This window comes from Cololabis saira, chromosome 16 (assembly GCF_033807715.1).
Source record: "Cololabis saira isolate AMF1-May2022 chromosome 16, fColSai1.1, whole genome shotgun sequence".
Lineage (NCBI taxonomy): Eukaryota > Metazoa > Chordata > Actinopteri > Beloniformes > Belonidae > Cololabis > Cololabis saira.
In genome coordinates, this window is record NC_084602.1 from 1727807 (window position 1) to 1742183 (window position 14377).

Below are 14377 nucleotides of genomic sequence, written 5' to 3' on the forward strand. Positions count from 1 at the left end.
AATTTAAATACCAAATGTTCGGTTGATAAAAATAAACCTTCCTGCAAATTAAGGAGATTGAAAACATCAGAAAGAATTGAAGCCTTAAGGATGGATCTTAGGAGTTGTAATTGGGACGAGGTTTATGTTGATGATCCAAATCTAGCATATGATGCATTTTTGTCTACATTTTTAAAATTATTTAATAAGCATTGTCCTATAAAATGTGTAGGGTGAAAGATCAATATAAAGGTAAACCATGGATTACAAAAGGTCTGCAAAGGGCATGTAATAAGAAAAATCAACTGTACAAAAAGTTTTTACAGCAGAGAACTAGTGATAGTGAGGAAAAATATAAGCGCTATAAGAACAAACTAACCACCATTATGAGGATTCAAAAGAAGGAATACTATAGTAAAATATTGGCGGACAGTAAAAATAACATACAAAAAACTTGGAAGGTAATCAATCATATTATTCAGAATAAAAGTAATAACTCAGAACTTCCAGATTATTTTATAAATAAAGTTAATAATAAAGTGGATGATTTAAAAAATATTGTTGACGAGTTCAATGACTACTTCGTAGATGTTGGAGCTTCGCTGGCAAAACAGATTACTGTATCCGATGACAATAAAAATATGTTTAATTTGATCAACACTAATGTCAGTTCTGTGTTTCTAAGTGGAATACATGAAACTGATATTATTGAAATTGTAAGAAAATTAAAATATAAGAGATCACTTGACATACACTCCATTGATACAGTAATTATTAAAGATGTTATAAAAAGGAATTTTTCCAAACAACTTGAAGTTAGCAAAGGTGATCCCAATTCATAAAAATGGAGATAAACACTGTATGGAAAATTACAGACCAATATCACTTTTACCGCAATTTTCCAAAATTTTAGAGAAATTGTTTGTGAAACAACTAAATCGGTTCATTAATAAAAATAAATTATTAAGTGAAAATCAATATGGATTCAGAGAAAGTAGAACTACTGCTTTTGCAGTAATGCAAATGGTAGAAGAAATAGCAAATGCAAATGAAAATAACGAGTGTTCTATTGGACTGTATATTGATCTGCAGAAAGTTTTTGATACCATAGATCACAATTCAATTCAATTCAATTCAATTTTATTTATATAGCGTCTAATACAACAGAGTTGTCTCTAGACGCTTTACAGAGACCCATACCCAGAACATGACCCCCGAGCAGTTATTACATAAACAATGGCAGGTAAAAACTCCCCTAGTGGGAGAAAAACCTTAAGCCAAACAGTGGCAAGGAAAAACTCCCCTTTAGGAGGGAAGAAACCTTGAGCAGGACCAGGCTCATCAGGGGGGACCCTCCTGCCGAGGGCCAGACTGGTGGGTCAGGGACAAACAGCTATTGAAGAAATTAAAGATGTATGGAATACGAGGGGTTGCTCATTCTTGGCTGGAAAGTTATTTAGATAATAGACAACAGTGTGTACAAATTAATGATACTATGTCCGCCTTTAGAAAGATTACTTGTGGTGTACCTCAAGGTTCAGTGATTGGTCCAATACTGTTTATTCTTTATATTAATGACATCTGCAATGTAACTGATTTTTTTAGATATGTTTTATTTGCCGATGATACCAATTTGTTTTGCTCTGGTACGAATTTAAGGGAACTTTTGTGTTGTGTAGAAAGGGAGCTGGAAAATCTCAAGACTTGGTTTGATGTCAATAAATTATCTCTAAATATTAAGAAAACAAAATTCATGGTTTTTGGGAATCAAAATGAAAGTGATGGTAATATTAAATTAAAAATATGTAATGTTGATATTGAAAGGGTTTTTGAGACTAAATTCCTTGGGGTTGTCATCGATCAAAAGTTAACATGGAAACAACACATTGAATATATTAAAGGGAAAATTTCAAAATCACTCGCAATCCTGTATAAATCCAGAAATGTACTTGATTTGGCCTTGATTTGATTTACTACTCATTGATTGTTCCCTATTTATGTTACTGTGTGGAATTGTGGGGATCCACCTTTAAAACCACCTTAAATCAATAATAAAACTTCAAAAACGAGCCATACGTACCATCAATAAGGCTGATTACTATACGCTCACACAGATCCACTTTTTCTAAATTCTCATGTTATTAAATTTTATGATTTGTTTTATTTTAAAATCATGCAAATTATGTTTAAAGCAAAATCAAAAATGCTCCCTGATCCAATACAGAGGTTCTTTTCAATTCAGGAGACTCGTTACAATCTCAGAGGTGTCTGTAATTTCACAGTACAAATGGCTAAAAAAGGTATGAAAAGGAGATGTGTCTCCATCGTTGGAGTTAAATTCTGGAATGATGCCAACATAAATTTAAAAACATGTCATTCTTTTGTTGTATTTAAGAAAATGGTTTGTCAAGCTATTTTTGAAGCTTATAAGTGCAATTGACCATCTGTCAATGTTTCTTTGCTTTTCTATTGTTTCTTTGCCTTTTGTTGTTTCTTTGCTTTTCTATTCTCTTTTTGGTTTTCTGGAGGAAAGGAAGGCCTTTTTTCCCCCTAAACGTTCCCAAAAAGTCACCAAATTTTGCACGCAAGCCAGGCCTGGCGAAAAAATTTGATATTTAATGGTTTGCATTCAAGGGCGTGGCAAAATGGCTCAACAGCGCCCCCTTGAAAACTTTGTGCCTCAAGCCCCACGATACGGTTTGACGTACATGCACGAAAATCACTACACACCTGTATCAGTACGCAACTTAAAAAAAAGTCTCTTGGCGTCATGCCCGAAACCGAACAGGAAGTCGGCCATTTTGAATTAATTGTGTAATTTTGCCGCAATTTATGCCATTCCTTCGGCAATTAATACGGCCCGAACCGTAACGTGCACCCAGGTGTTATACCTCAAAATGTGCGTCTCCATCTTGCGACTACGCGCATTACTTTTCTCTTTCAAAAGTGTAACCGTGGCGACGCTAGACGCCAAAAAGCGCGCCTCCCCTTCATCTGATTCGTCCATATTTGATAGTTCTCCAAAAGTCACCAAATTTTGCATGCAAGCCAGGCCTGGTGATAAATTTGAAATTTCATGGTTTGCATTAATGGGCGTGGCCTAACGGCTCAACAGCGCCCCCTAGAAAACTTTTCTCTGCCATAACTTTTGAAAGGTTTGACATAAAGAGTCGTGGGTGGTGTCATGGGACTCGGTATTGAGTCCTTGACCATAATTGGTGAAAATTAGCCCCGCCCCTTCCTCTGATTGGTTGTCCCTATCTCCTGCTATAACATTTGAATGTTTTGACATAGAGAGTCGTGGGTGGTGTCATGGGACTCTGTAATGAGTCCTTGAGCTTCTTTGGCCTTAATTAGCCCCGCCCCTTCTTCTGATTGGTTGTCCCGATTTTCTGCTATAACTTTGGAATGGTTTGACATAGAGAGTCGTGGGTGGTGTCATCAGATTCTGTAAGGAGTCCTTGACCTTCATTGGCCTGAATTAATCCCGCCCCTTCTTCTCATTGGTTGTCCCTTTTTTCTGCTATAACTTTTGAATGGTTTGACATAGGAAGTCGTGGGTGGTGTCATTTCTGATATGCTTAGGGGGGGCGGTGGCCGTGAGTGCGAGGGCCCGTTCATCGCTGCTTGCAGCTTTAATTAATATTAAGACTTTATTCTCAAAATACTACGACTTTATTCTCAAAATATTACGACTTTATTCTCGTAATATTACAACTTTATTCTCAAAATATTACGACTTTATTCTCGTAATATTACAACTTTATTCTCAAAATACTACGACTTTATTCTCAAAATATTACGACTTTATTCTCGTAATATTACGACTTTATTCTCAAAATATTACGACTTTATTCTCGTAATATTACAACTTTATTCTCAAAATATTACGACTTTATTCTCGTAATGTTACAACTTTATTCTCAAAATATTACGACTTTATTCTCGTAATATTACGACTTTATTCTCAAAATATTACGACTTTATTCTCGTAATTTTACGACTTTATTCTCATATTATTATGACTGTATTTTCGTAAATTCCTTTTTTATATATATATATATATATATATATATATATATATATATATATATATAAATATATATTAGTGGTGGGGAAATAAATCGATATTGCAATATATTTTTGCACTCTCTGTAGCAATAAATATCGATAAACTGACGGCATTGACGGGGTTTACGCGGTTGTCACGTGGGAGTCTTCAACTGATGTTCAGGAGATTATTAAGTTCCTTCACACCGTAAGAGCCGCAGTAAAACACATAGCCTATTCATATTACAACACACTTCAAACTAATATTTGCAAACGTTTTCACTGACAACATTACCTTTTTCCTCTCTAACTGAGACGATATAACAAAAAAATCGTTGTAATGTCACACACACGCAGCTGCAGCAGCAAAAAAAACGTTAACTGCGACGGAGGATATCCGGTCCGAACATTCAAAATAAAAGTCCTTTTCAAAATAAAGTTCTCCTTTCATCCTTTAAACCAGGACCCTTGGATGAGAGAAAAACAGAGCAGGGACCCCTGCTTGGAATTCAGATTTTTTCCCATCTTTTTTTAATGTGTCAGGTTTTCTTGACACATTAACAGACAGTTATTCTGTTAGGCCGAGCTGGAACGTTACAATCTCCAGCTTTAAGCTTCGTTATTGTCATTAATTAATCCATCAGGTCTAACTAGCGTTAAATAGGAAATAGCCAAGTCAATTTTGCAAATAATTTTCTTTTCTTAAACAGCTAGCCAGCTCGTTTTTCCGCTCTAAAGTTGACATTAGTCACAAGACTCACGTCAGGGGAATCATTTATGTAGAGGTGTAGACTAAATAGTTATTTTCAAAAGTAGATTATCATTACCTGTTAATGTAGTCTCTCAATCACAAAAAATAAATTAAAGGCTTTTTTTCTTTTTTTTTTCTTCACAAAATGACAGTTCGTTTTTTCTTCTCTCTATTCATTCTTCACCCAAAAATAAATTGATAAATAAAGTTTTTTTTCATTTTCCTTTTTTTCACAAAAAATTAATTATATATATATATATATATATATATATATATATATATATATATATATATATATATATATATATATATATATATATATATATACCGCTGCTTTAAAAGGATCGTTCATCTTTTAAATTAAAGACAGGTGCTAAAATATAGAAGAAATGACCGAATAAGGGCAATTGGTCCTTTACAGGCAGTGAGGTACAACTATGCTAAATTAAGTTGCTTACTGACTTTTCAGTATTAGAAACAAAGCAGTGACTGTCCTGGTTTATATAGGACATGTTATTAATGTTCATGCACTTTCATTTGTCATTGGCAGTGAGGAAATATACAAATGCACTTTCTTTGTACGAAGAAAGTGTAAACTCCATGTAAAATTGAAGAATAGTTTAATTCGGAATTATTTAATTCGGAATAATTAATTCCAAATTAAAAAAACATCATGTAACCGTGGCCATTCACACGTTCACATTCACATGTCCACGTTCACATGACATTCACATGATTCTTCTTCTTTCTGCTCCCTTTCATTCACAATTTAGGAACGTTTGTGTTTATATTAAATTGTTTGTTGTTTTACTTTATCAATGAATGAACTAAAGAAGAAATAAATAAATAAATGTCCAGGTGAAAGGTTGTTCCATTTCTAACTGTAAGAAGGAGAATAAAAACGGTGCCCAGATGTCAGCAGGTCACAGACGGAGCCGTGCAGCAGTCTTACCTCCCCAAACGGAGTGTAGAACTGCACCACGTTGAACTCTTTGTCCTTGCTGGCGGCCCGGAGGGAGCCGGCCACGGCCAGCACGCTCCCACAGTGGTTCCACTGGATGCTGACCACGTTCATCACCGTGTCCACACACACCGGGGCTGCAGGTGGAGGCAAAAGCACCACGCTGTACAATCAGCAGGTCTAACATCCCATTCTTAGCTTGAAATATAGTGGAGTCCTCCAGGGGATTTGAGCTGCTCACTTTCATCACTGTCATAACGCATGATCTGGCACCTTCCGTTGTCAAAACAGATGGCAAGACACGGACAGTCTGGCTCCACATAACCCCCCGTCCCTGCATACCAGTGGATCCCCGCTATGCACACACTTCCAGTCACCGCGCTGAGACAGCTGATGCTCATCTTCCTCTGGAAAACCCAGATAGAACAAGTCAAACCAGTTAGACGGTTAAAGGAAAGTGAAAAACATCCTTTCAATTATTAATCGTATTTGCCTGTGAATGCTAACAATAGACCAGAGCTAATTCTGTGAAGACAGAAATGTTTGAAACCTTCTCATATAATAAAAACATTTGTTTCAAGATTGCCTTAACTGCACTGCAACATAGAATAGAATAGAGTACAGGACTGTCTCAGAAAATTAGAATATTTTGATAAAGTTCTTTATTTTCTGTAATGCAATTAAAAAAACAAAAATGTCATACATTCCGGATTCATTACAAATCAACTGAAATATTGCAAGCTTTTCCTTATTTTAATATTGCTGATTATGGCTTACAGTTTAAGATTAAGATTCCCAGAATATTCTAATTTTTTGAGATAGGATATTTTAGTTTTTGTAAACTGTAAGCCATGATCAGCAATATTAAAATAATAAAAGGCTTGTAATATTTCAGTTGATTTGTAATGAATCCAGAATGTATGACATTTTTGTTTTTGTAATTGCATTACAGAAAATCACAATATTCTAATTTTCTGAGACAGTCCTGTAGGATAGAATAGAATAGAATAGAATAGAATAGAATAGAATAGAAGGCCTTTATTATCATTATAATGGTATGATGAGATAAGGCAGCAGCTCGGTAAAAGTGCACCCATGTAAAGACTATGTAAAGAACAAAATAAGAAACAGGAAACATAAATATATACAGTATACACTATGAAATTGAATGAAGGAGAGAATATTGCACCTGAATGGATGAAGAATATTGTGCAATATGATGTAGCTTCTGAGTTCAGAAAGTTCACAGTTTTTGGGAAAGAATCTGTCCATTCAACACATACAAGTAACTCAACTGCTCACATAAACTTTTAAGCACTTCATTGTGTGGATTTATGACAGGAGCTCCCTGTGGCTTGGGACGCCACAAAGCACAACACCAGTATAACAGTGCTGTTCCAGTAACGCCCACACACTTACGATGAAGTTTCCTTGGTTGTCGTAGATGTGCACCTCCCCGTTGGCCATGCCGAACAGCAGGATCTTGCTGTCAGGGGACCACGCCACATGAGCTAGCTGGATTCCCTTTAATTCCTTTCCCCAAACTCTGTTTCCTGCAAAAGCCAGGTCAGGTTTAGGCATACTAAACCATCTTTCTGGAGGGAGCAATTCAATTCTTGTGAAACAATAGAGGGAATGTGCATGACGTCACAGATGCTTCTTCACAGCGGGTTACGCCCACTGAGTGTCAGAAAGACTGAGTGTCAGAAAGACTGAGTGTCAGAAAGACTGAGTGTCAGAAAGACTGAGTGACAGAAAGACTGAGTGTCAGAAAGACTGAGTGTCAGAAAGACTGAGTGTCAGAAAGACTGAGTGTCAGAAAGACTGAGTGACAGAAAGACTGAGTGTCAGAAAGACTGAGTGTCAGAAAGACTGAGTGTCAGAAAGACTGAGTGACAGAAAGACTGAGTGTCAGAAAGACTGAGTGTCAGAAAGACTGAGTGTCAGAAAGACTGAGTGGCAGTGTAAACTTTCAGTTTGAGCAACTGGAAAACATCTAAAATGGGAAAGAGCTGTTGTGCGATCGACTGTACTCATAGATTTAGCAAGAAATCTGAGTTATCGTTTTACAGACTGACGAAAAATAAGCTTAAGAGAGACAAATGGATCGCTGCAATTCACAGAAACAACTGGATTCCAGACACCGAAACGTGGATTTGTGGTTCCCATTTTGTATCAGGTAATGTTGGATTTTTGGGTAGCTAATGTTAAACGGTCAAATCATAAAGTTCAGTGTCCTCATCACTTTAATTTCACCAACAAATCCTGCCTTGAAGTCGGACCAAGTGTCAAGACTTTTGTAAGCCTTCAAGCTTTGCTTCGTGTATCTCCCCGGCGTAGAAATTAAGTACATATAAATACCAGGAAACTGGATTGGTGGCCAAATATTAATGTCCATGGACCACTGGTTCTTGGTAACTGTACCAAATATTAATGTCCATGGACCACTGGTTCTTGCTAACTGTACCAAATATTAATGTCCATGGACCACTGGTTCTTGGGGTAACTGTACCAAATATTAATGTCCATGGACCACTGGTTCTTGGGGTAACTGTACCAAATATTAATGTCCATGGACCACTGGTTCTTGGGGTAACTGTACCAAATATTAATGTCCATGGACCACTGGTTCTTGGTAACTGTACCAAATATTAATGTCCATGGACCACTGGTTCTTGGTAACTGTACCAAATATTAATGTCCATGGACCACTGGTTCTTGGTAACTGTACCAAATATTAATGTCCATGGACCACTGGTTCTTGGGGTAACTGTACCAAATATTAATGTCCATGGACCACTGGTTCTTGGTAACTGTACCAAATATTAATGTCCATGGACCACTGGTTCTTGGTAACTGTACCAAATATTAATGTCCATGGACCACTGGTTCTTGGTAACTGTACCAAATATTAATGTCCATGGACCACTGGTTCTTGGTAACTGTACCAAATATTAATGTCCATGGACCACTGGTTCTTGGGGTAACTGTACGGGTCACTGTCAAGTCCAGCTGCCTTTAATTTAAGCTGATAATCAGCTGTTATTCCGTCTTCTCCACTAGTTGCAGCTGTTTTTACCACTCAGTGCAGTAAGGGGGCTGGTCCAGCGGGGAAGTGACGTCAATGCAGACCCTCTATTCACAGATGTGTGTAGTAGCAGATGTGTGTAGTAGCAGATGTGTGTAGTAGCAGATGTGTGTAGTAGCAGATGTGTGTAGTAGCAGTGTGTAGTAGGTGTGTGTAGCAGCAGTACCGTCTACAGAGCCAACAATGACCGCTCCATCTTCATACACGATGCAGATCTTATGACCATCAGCATTCCAGCTCATACTCCTCACCACCGACTTGTTTCTGTTGTTGATCATCTCTTCATACCAGGCACCTAAGGATAAATGGGTAAAGATAAATAACTAAAGACAATTTATTTATAATCAGTACTGGAGTTGAGGGGGGATGAGGGGGGATGAGGGGGATGAGGGGGATGAGGGGGGATGAGGGGGGACGGCATCCCCCCTCATCCCCCCTGAAATAAAAACGGTCCAAATCATCCCCCCTGTAAAACTGCCATCCCCCCTTTCCATCCCTTATGTCATTTCAACAATGAATGTGGTTTTACTGCTATTTCAACATTTAGAGTCATCACCAGAAAAATAACACCAGAAAAATAACTTATTTGACAATTCTCACCTGTTTCAAGTAAATTTTCACGTGAAATAAGTAGAAAAATCTGCCAGTGGGACAAGATTTATCTTCTTATTACAAGCAAAAAAATCTTGTTCCACTGGCAGATTTTTCTACTTATTTTAAGTGAAAATCTACTTGAAACAGGTGAAAATTGTTGTTTTTTCCAGTGTTGAGTCTTGTTTAAGGTGTAATGAGATTTTTTTTACTAAAATGACACATTTTAACTAGAAATAAGACAAATATTCTTGTTAAGATTTTGAGTTTTTGCAGTGATCCATGTTACTTATCCTGTGAAGGACAGAGTCATATTGATAAGTTCAGAAAAGTGTTTTTTATTGTTGTGTTTTGATGTATTTGATGTAAGCCCAGTGGATATTTAAAGCTTACAGAAGGCTGCATTTAACTGCTGCTATGTCATTCCTGCAGTATTTCTGCAGGTGTTTTGGTCACTGCTATTATTTGTAATATATTATATTATTTGTAATCACCACAAATGATCTGTCCCCATATGATAAAATCCACCATCCCCCCTGATTTGTTTTTACACCTCGAGTACTGATTATAATGCGAGCAGTATTGTGCCAGCGGTCGTGCCTTTGTAGAGCATCCACACGATGATGAGTCCGTTCTGGTCGCTGGTCGTCAGCTTCTCAAACTTCTCATTCCACGTCACCACCTGCACTGCACCTGCACGGGTTCCAACCACGAGGAGTGAGCGCATTATTATCTGATCTGAGTCAAATACAACACTGGGAACAAAATTCAACAGCAGAACAAAAGAATCTGAATTGTTTCTCAGTTGTAGTTTCATGATTGTTTTGGTTTGTGTAATGTAAAGGAACAGAAATGTTTTTAACTCACCACTGTGTCCCTCCAGGGTCTGGTTCATGGACAGATTACTGGGGGCCGCTAAACCTTTCAGTCTGTTATCATCTGTTGATAAAGGACAGTAAAGGTTTTTGTTGATTTTAATTAACTGTGTTGCACATTTGTTTTAGTTATCAATAACACCTGTAGAGCAACATAGAGGGACAGGATCTGAATGAAAAGGCTTTTCACATTTTAAACTGATTTCCTGACTGTAATAGCAATTGTTTGAAATACTCTGAACTCTTAATCATGTAAATTACATACTAACTGAGTATGACAAAACGAATGCTATTTGATACATTGATGAATGCATTGATCATCAATCATCACAACCACAATCATACTTTTTTTTAAATTGTTAAATAAGTTTAAAGTGTTAAAAGGTGAAAACCGACCCTTGACACTTTAATCCAACCAGGACATGTAGGTAAAAGTACAAACAACTTATTACAGTAACAAGTGTTTGAACTTATTTTGTCTCACACGCAACACAAACACAGACAACCTAAACCTCATCACCAACATCATCAACCTCGGTAACCTCATCAACATCACCAACCTCATCAACATCATCAACCTCATCAACATCATCTACATCATCAACATCATCAACCTCATCAACATCATCAACCTCATCAACATCATCTACATCATCAACCTCATCAACATCATCTACATCATCAACCTCATCAACATCATCAACCTCATCAACATCATCTACATCATCAACATCATCTACATCAGCAACCTCTCCTACATCAACATCATCCACATCATCAACCTCTGCAACCTCATCAAAATCTGCAACCTCATCAACATCATTAACCTCATCAACATCATCTTCTACATCAATAACCTCGTCAATATCAGCAACCTCATCTACATCAAACATCCGCAGCCCCAGCAACCTCATCAATATCAGCAACCTCAGTAACCTTATCAACATCTGTACCCTCAACATCAGGATCATCATCCTCATCAGTCACTTCTTCAACATTATCAACCTCAACAACTTCATAAACATCATCAACTTCAAAAACGTCCTCTTCATCAGCAACCTCATACATACCAGCAACATCAGCAACCTCATCAACACAAGTAACTGTAACATCAGGAACCTCATCAGCAACAGCAACTTCCTCAACCTCATCAACCTCATCAACATCTGCAACCTCAGCAACCTCATCAACATCTGCAACCTCAGCAACCTCATCAACACCAGCAACATCAGCAACCTCATCAACACAAGTAACCGTAACAACATCAGTAACCTCATCAACTTCATCAACCTCAGAAACCTCAGCAACCTCAGCAACCTCATCAACATCTGCAACCTCAGCAACCTCATCAACACCTGCAACCTCAGTAACCTCATCAACATCTGCAACCTCAGCAACATCTGCAACCTCAGCAACCTCATCAACATCTGCAACCTCATCAACATCTGCAACCTCAGCAACCTCATCAACATCTGCAACCTCAGCAACCTCATCAACATCTGCAACCTCGGCAACCTCGACAACCTCATCAACTTCACCAACCTCATCAACATCTGCAACCTCAGCAACCTCATCAACATCTGCAACCTCAGCAACCTCGACAACCTCATCAACATCTGCAACCTCAGCAACCTCATCAACATCTGCAACCTCAGCAACCTTGACAACCTCATCAACTTCATCAACCTCATCAACATCTGCAACCTCAGCAACCTCATCAACATCTGCAACCTCAGCAACCTCATCAACATCTGCAACCTCAGCAACCTCATCAACATCTGCAACCTCAGCAACCTCATCAACATCTGCAACCTCAGCAACCTCATCAACATATGCAACCTCAGCAACCTCATCAACATCTGCAACCTCATCAACATCTGCAACCTCAGCAACCTCATCAACATCTGCAACCTCAGTAACCTCATCAACATCTACAACCTCATCAACATCTGCAACCTCAGCAACCTCATCAACCTCAGCAACCTCATCAACATCTGCAACCTCAGCAACCTCATCAACATCTGCAACCTCAGCAACCTCATCAACATCTGCAACCTCATCAACCTCAGCAACCTCATCAACATCTGCAACCTCATCAACCTCAGCAACCTCATCAACATCTGCAACCTCAACATCAGGATCATCATCCTCATCAGTCACTTCTTCAACATTATCAACCTCAACAACTTCATAAACATCATCAACTTCAAAAACGTCCTCTTCATCAGCAACCTCATACACACCAGCAACATCAGCAACCTCATCAACACAAGTAACCGTAACAACATCAGGAACTTCATCAGCAGCAGCAACTTCCTCAACCTCAGCAACCTCATCAACATCTGCAACCTCAGCAACCTCATCAACATCTGCAACCTCAGCAACCTCATCAACCTCAGCAACCTCAGCAACCTCATCAACATATGCAACCTCAGCAACCTCATCAACATCTGCAACCTCATCAACCTCGACAACCTCATCAACTTCATCAACCTCATCAAAATCTGCAACCTCATCAACCTCGACAACCTCATCAACTTCATCAACCTCATCAACATCTGCAACCTCAGCAACCTCATCAACATCTGCAACCTCAGTAACCTCATCAACATCTGCAACCTCAGCAACCTCATCAACATCTGCAACCTCAGCAACCTCATCAACATCTGCAACCTCATCAACCTCATCAACCTCATCAACCTCAGCAACCTCATCAACATCTGCAGCCTCATCAACATCTGCAACCTCAGCAACCTCATCAACATCTGCAACCTCATCAACATCTGCAACCTCAGCAACATCAGCAACCTCATCAACATCTGCAACCTCAGCAACCTCATCAACATCTGCAACCTCAGCAACCTCATCAACATCTGCAACCTCAGTAACCTCATCAACATCTGCAACCTCAGCAACCTCATCAACATCAGCAACCTCATCAACATCTGCAACCTCAGCAACCTCAGTAACCTCGTCAACATCTGCAACCTCAACATCAGGATCATCATCAGCTACTTCCTCAACATTATCAACCTCAACAACTTCATAAACATCATCAACCTCCCCAACATAAATAACCTCATCAACACCAGCAACCTCCCCAACATAAATAACCTCCCCAACACCAGCAACCTCATCTACATCATAAAGAACCTCCACTCACCAGTCTGAGTTTCCAGCTTCAGGACCTTCAGGAGACCGTCGTCTCCTCCGCAGGCGATGAAGCCCTGGTCCTTGTTCCAGGACACACATTTCAGGTGGATATTGTTGGGAATAGCGATCTATGGGACACAAAACATGCCCGCCCTGTTATAGATTAAACTGTATACAGGACTGTCTCAGAAAATTAGAATATTGTGATGAAGTTCTTTATTTCCTGTAATGCAATTAAAAAAACAAAAATGTCATACATTCTGGATTCATTACAAATCAACTGAAATATTGCAAGCCTTTTATTATTTTAATATTGCTGATTGTGGTTTACAGTTTAAGATTAAGATTCCCAGAATATTCTAATTTTTTGAGATAGGATATTTGAGTTTTCTTAAGCTGTAAGCCATGATCAGCAATATTAAACTAATAAAAGGCTTGCAATATTTCAGTTGATTTGTAATGAATCCAGAATGTATGACAGTTTTGTTTTTGTCATTGCATTACAGAAAATAAAGATCTTTATCACAATATTCTAATTTTCTGAGACAGTCCTGTATAAATGAAACTGTGTGTTTGTGTTTAAACTGAGCAGCAGGTTCCTCACCTTCTTGCTGAGATAAATGAACATGACCACGACAGCTTTGACCGATGACAGCAGAATAATCCCAGTAAATGTGTGAAAACACGGAGCTTGTTACCATAAAGGCCTGGGATAAACGTGCAGTTCAGACCGCGACAAAACACTGTTTACCTCACTTTTACCGTCAGTTTAGCTACGGATAACTTCATGGATTAACATAATCAAAGACACGGTGTCATCATATTAAAGACGCATAGCTAAATTAGGTTTCAAACTGTTTAAAGACGATGTTTTTACGGCTCATGCTGCCGGACTGAATGCTGTGGTAAACGGTGCCTCTCCGTCTCCA

General features: G+C 38.4%; 1 protein-coding gene across 1 annotated transcript in view; it reads right to left on the reverse strand.

Moving 5' to 3' along the window:
• wdr35 (WD repeat domain 35) overlaps positions 1-14368 on the reverse strand; it is a 50490-nt gene extending 36122 nt beyond the window's left edge. Inside the window, exons 1-8 of the mRNA XM_061743612.1 lie at positions 14053-14368; positions 13459-13576; positions 10288-10359; positions 10021-10113; positions 8996-9124; positions 7161-7294; positions 5983-6148; positions 5733-5878 (exon numbers count right to left, since the gene is read on the reverse strand). Coding sequence (XP_061599596.1) covers positions 5733-5878; positions 5983-6148; positions 7161-7294; positions 8996-9124; positions 10021-10113; positions 10288-10359; positions 13459-13576; positions 14053-14076 — 882 coding nt within the window. The 5' untranslated portion in view covers positions 14077-14368. The remainder of the gene's footprint in view (positions 1-5732; positions 5879-5982; positions 6149-7160; positions 7295-8995; positions 9125-10020; positions 10114-10287; positions 10360-13458; positions 13577-14052) is intronic.
• Positions 14369-14377: the final 9 nt, after the last annotated feature.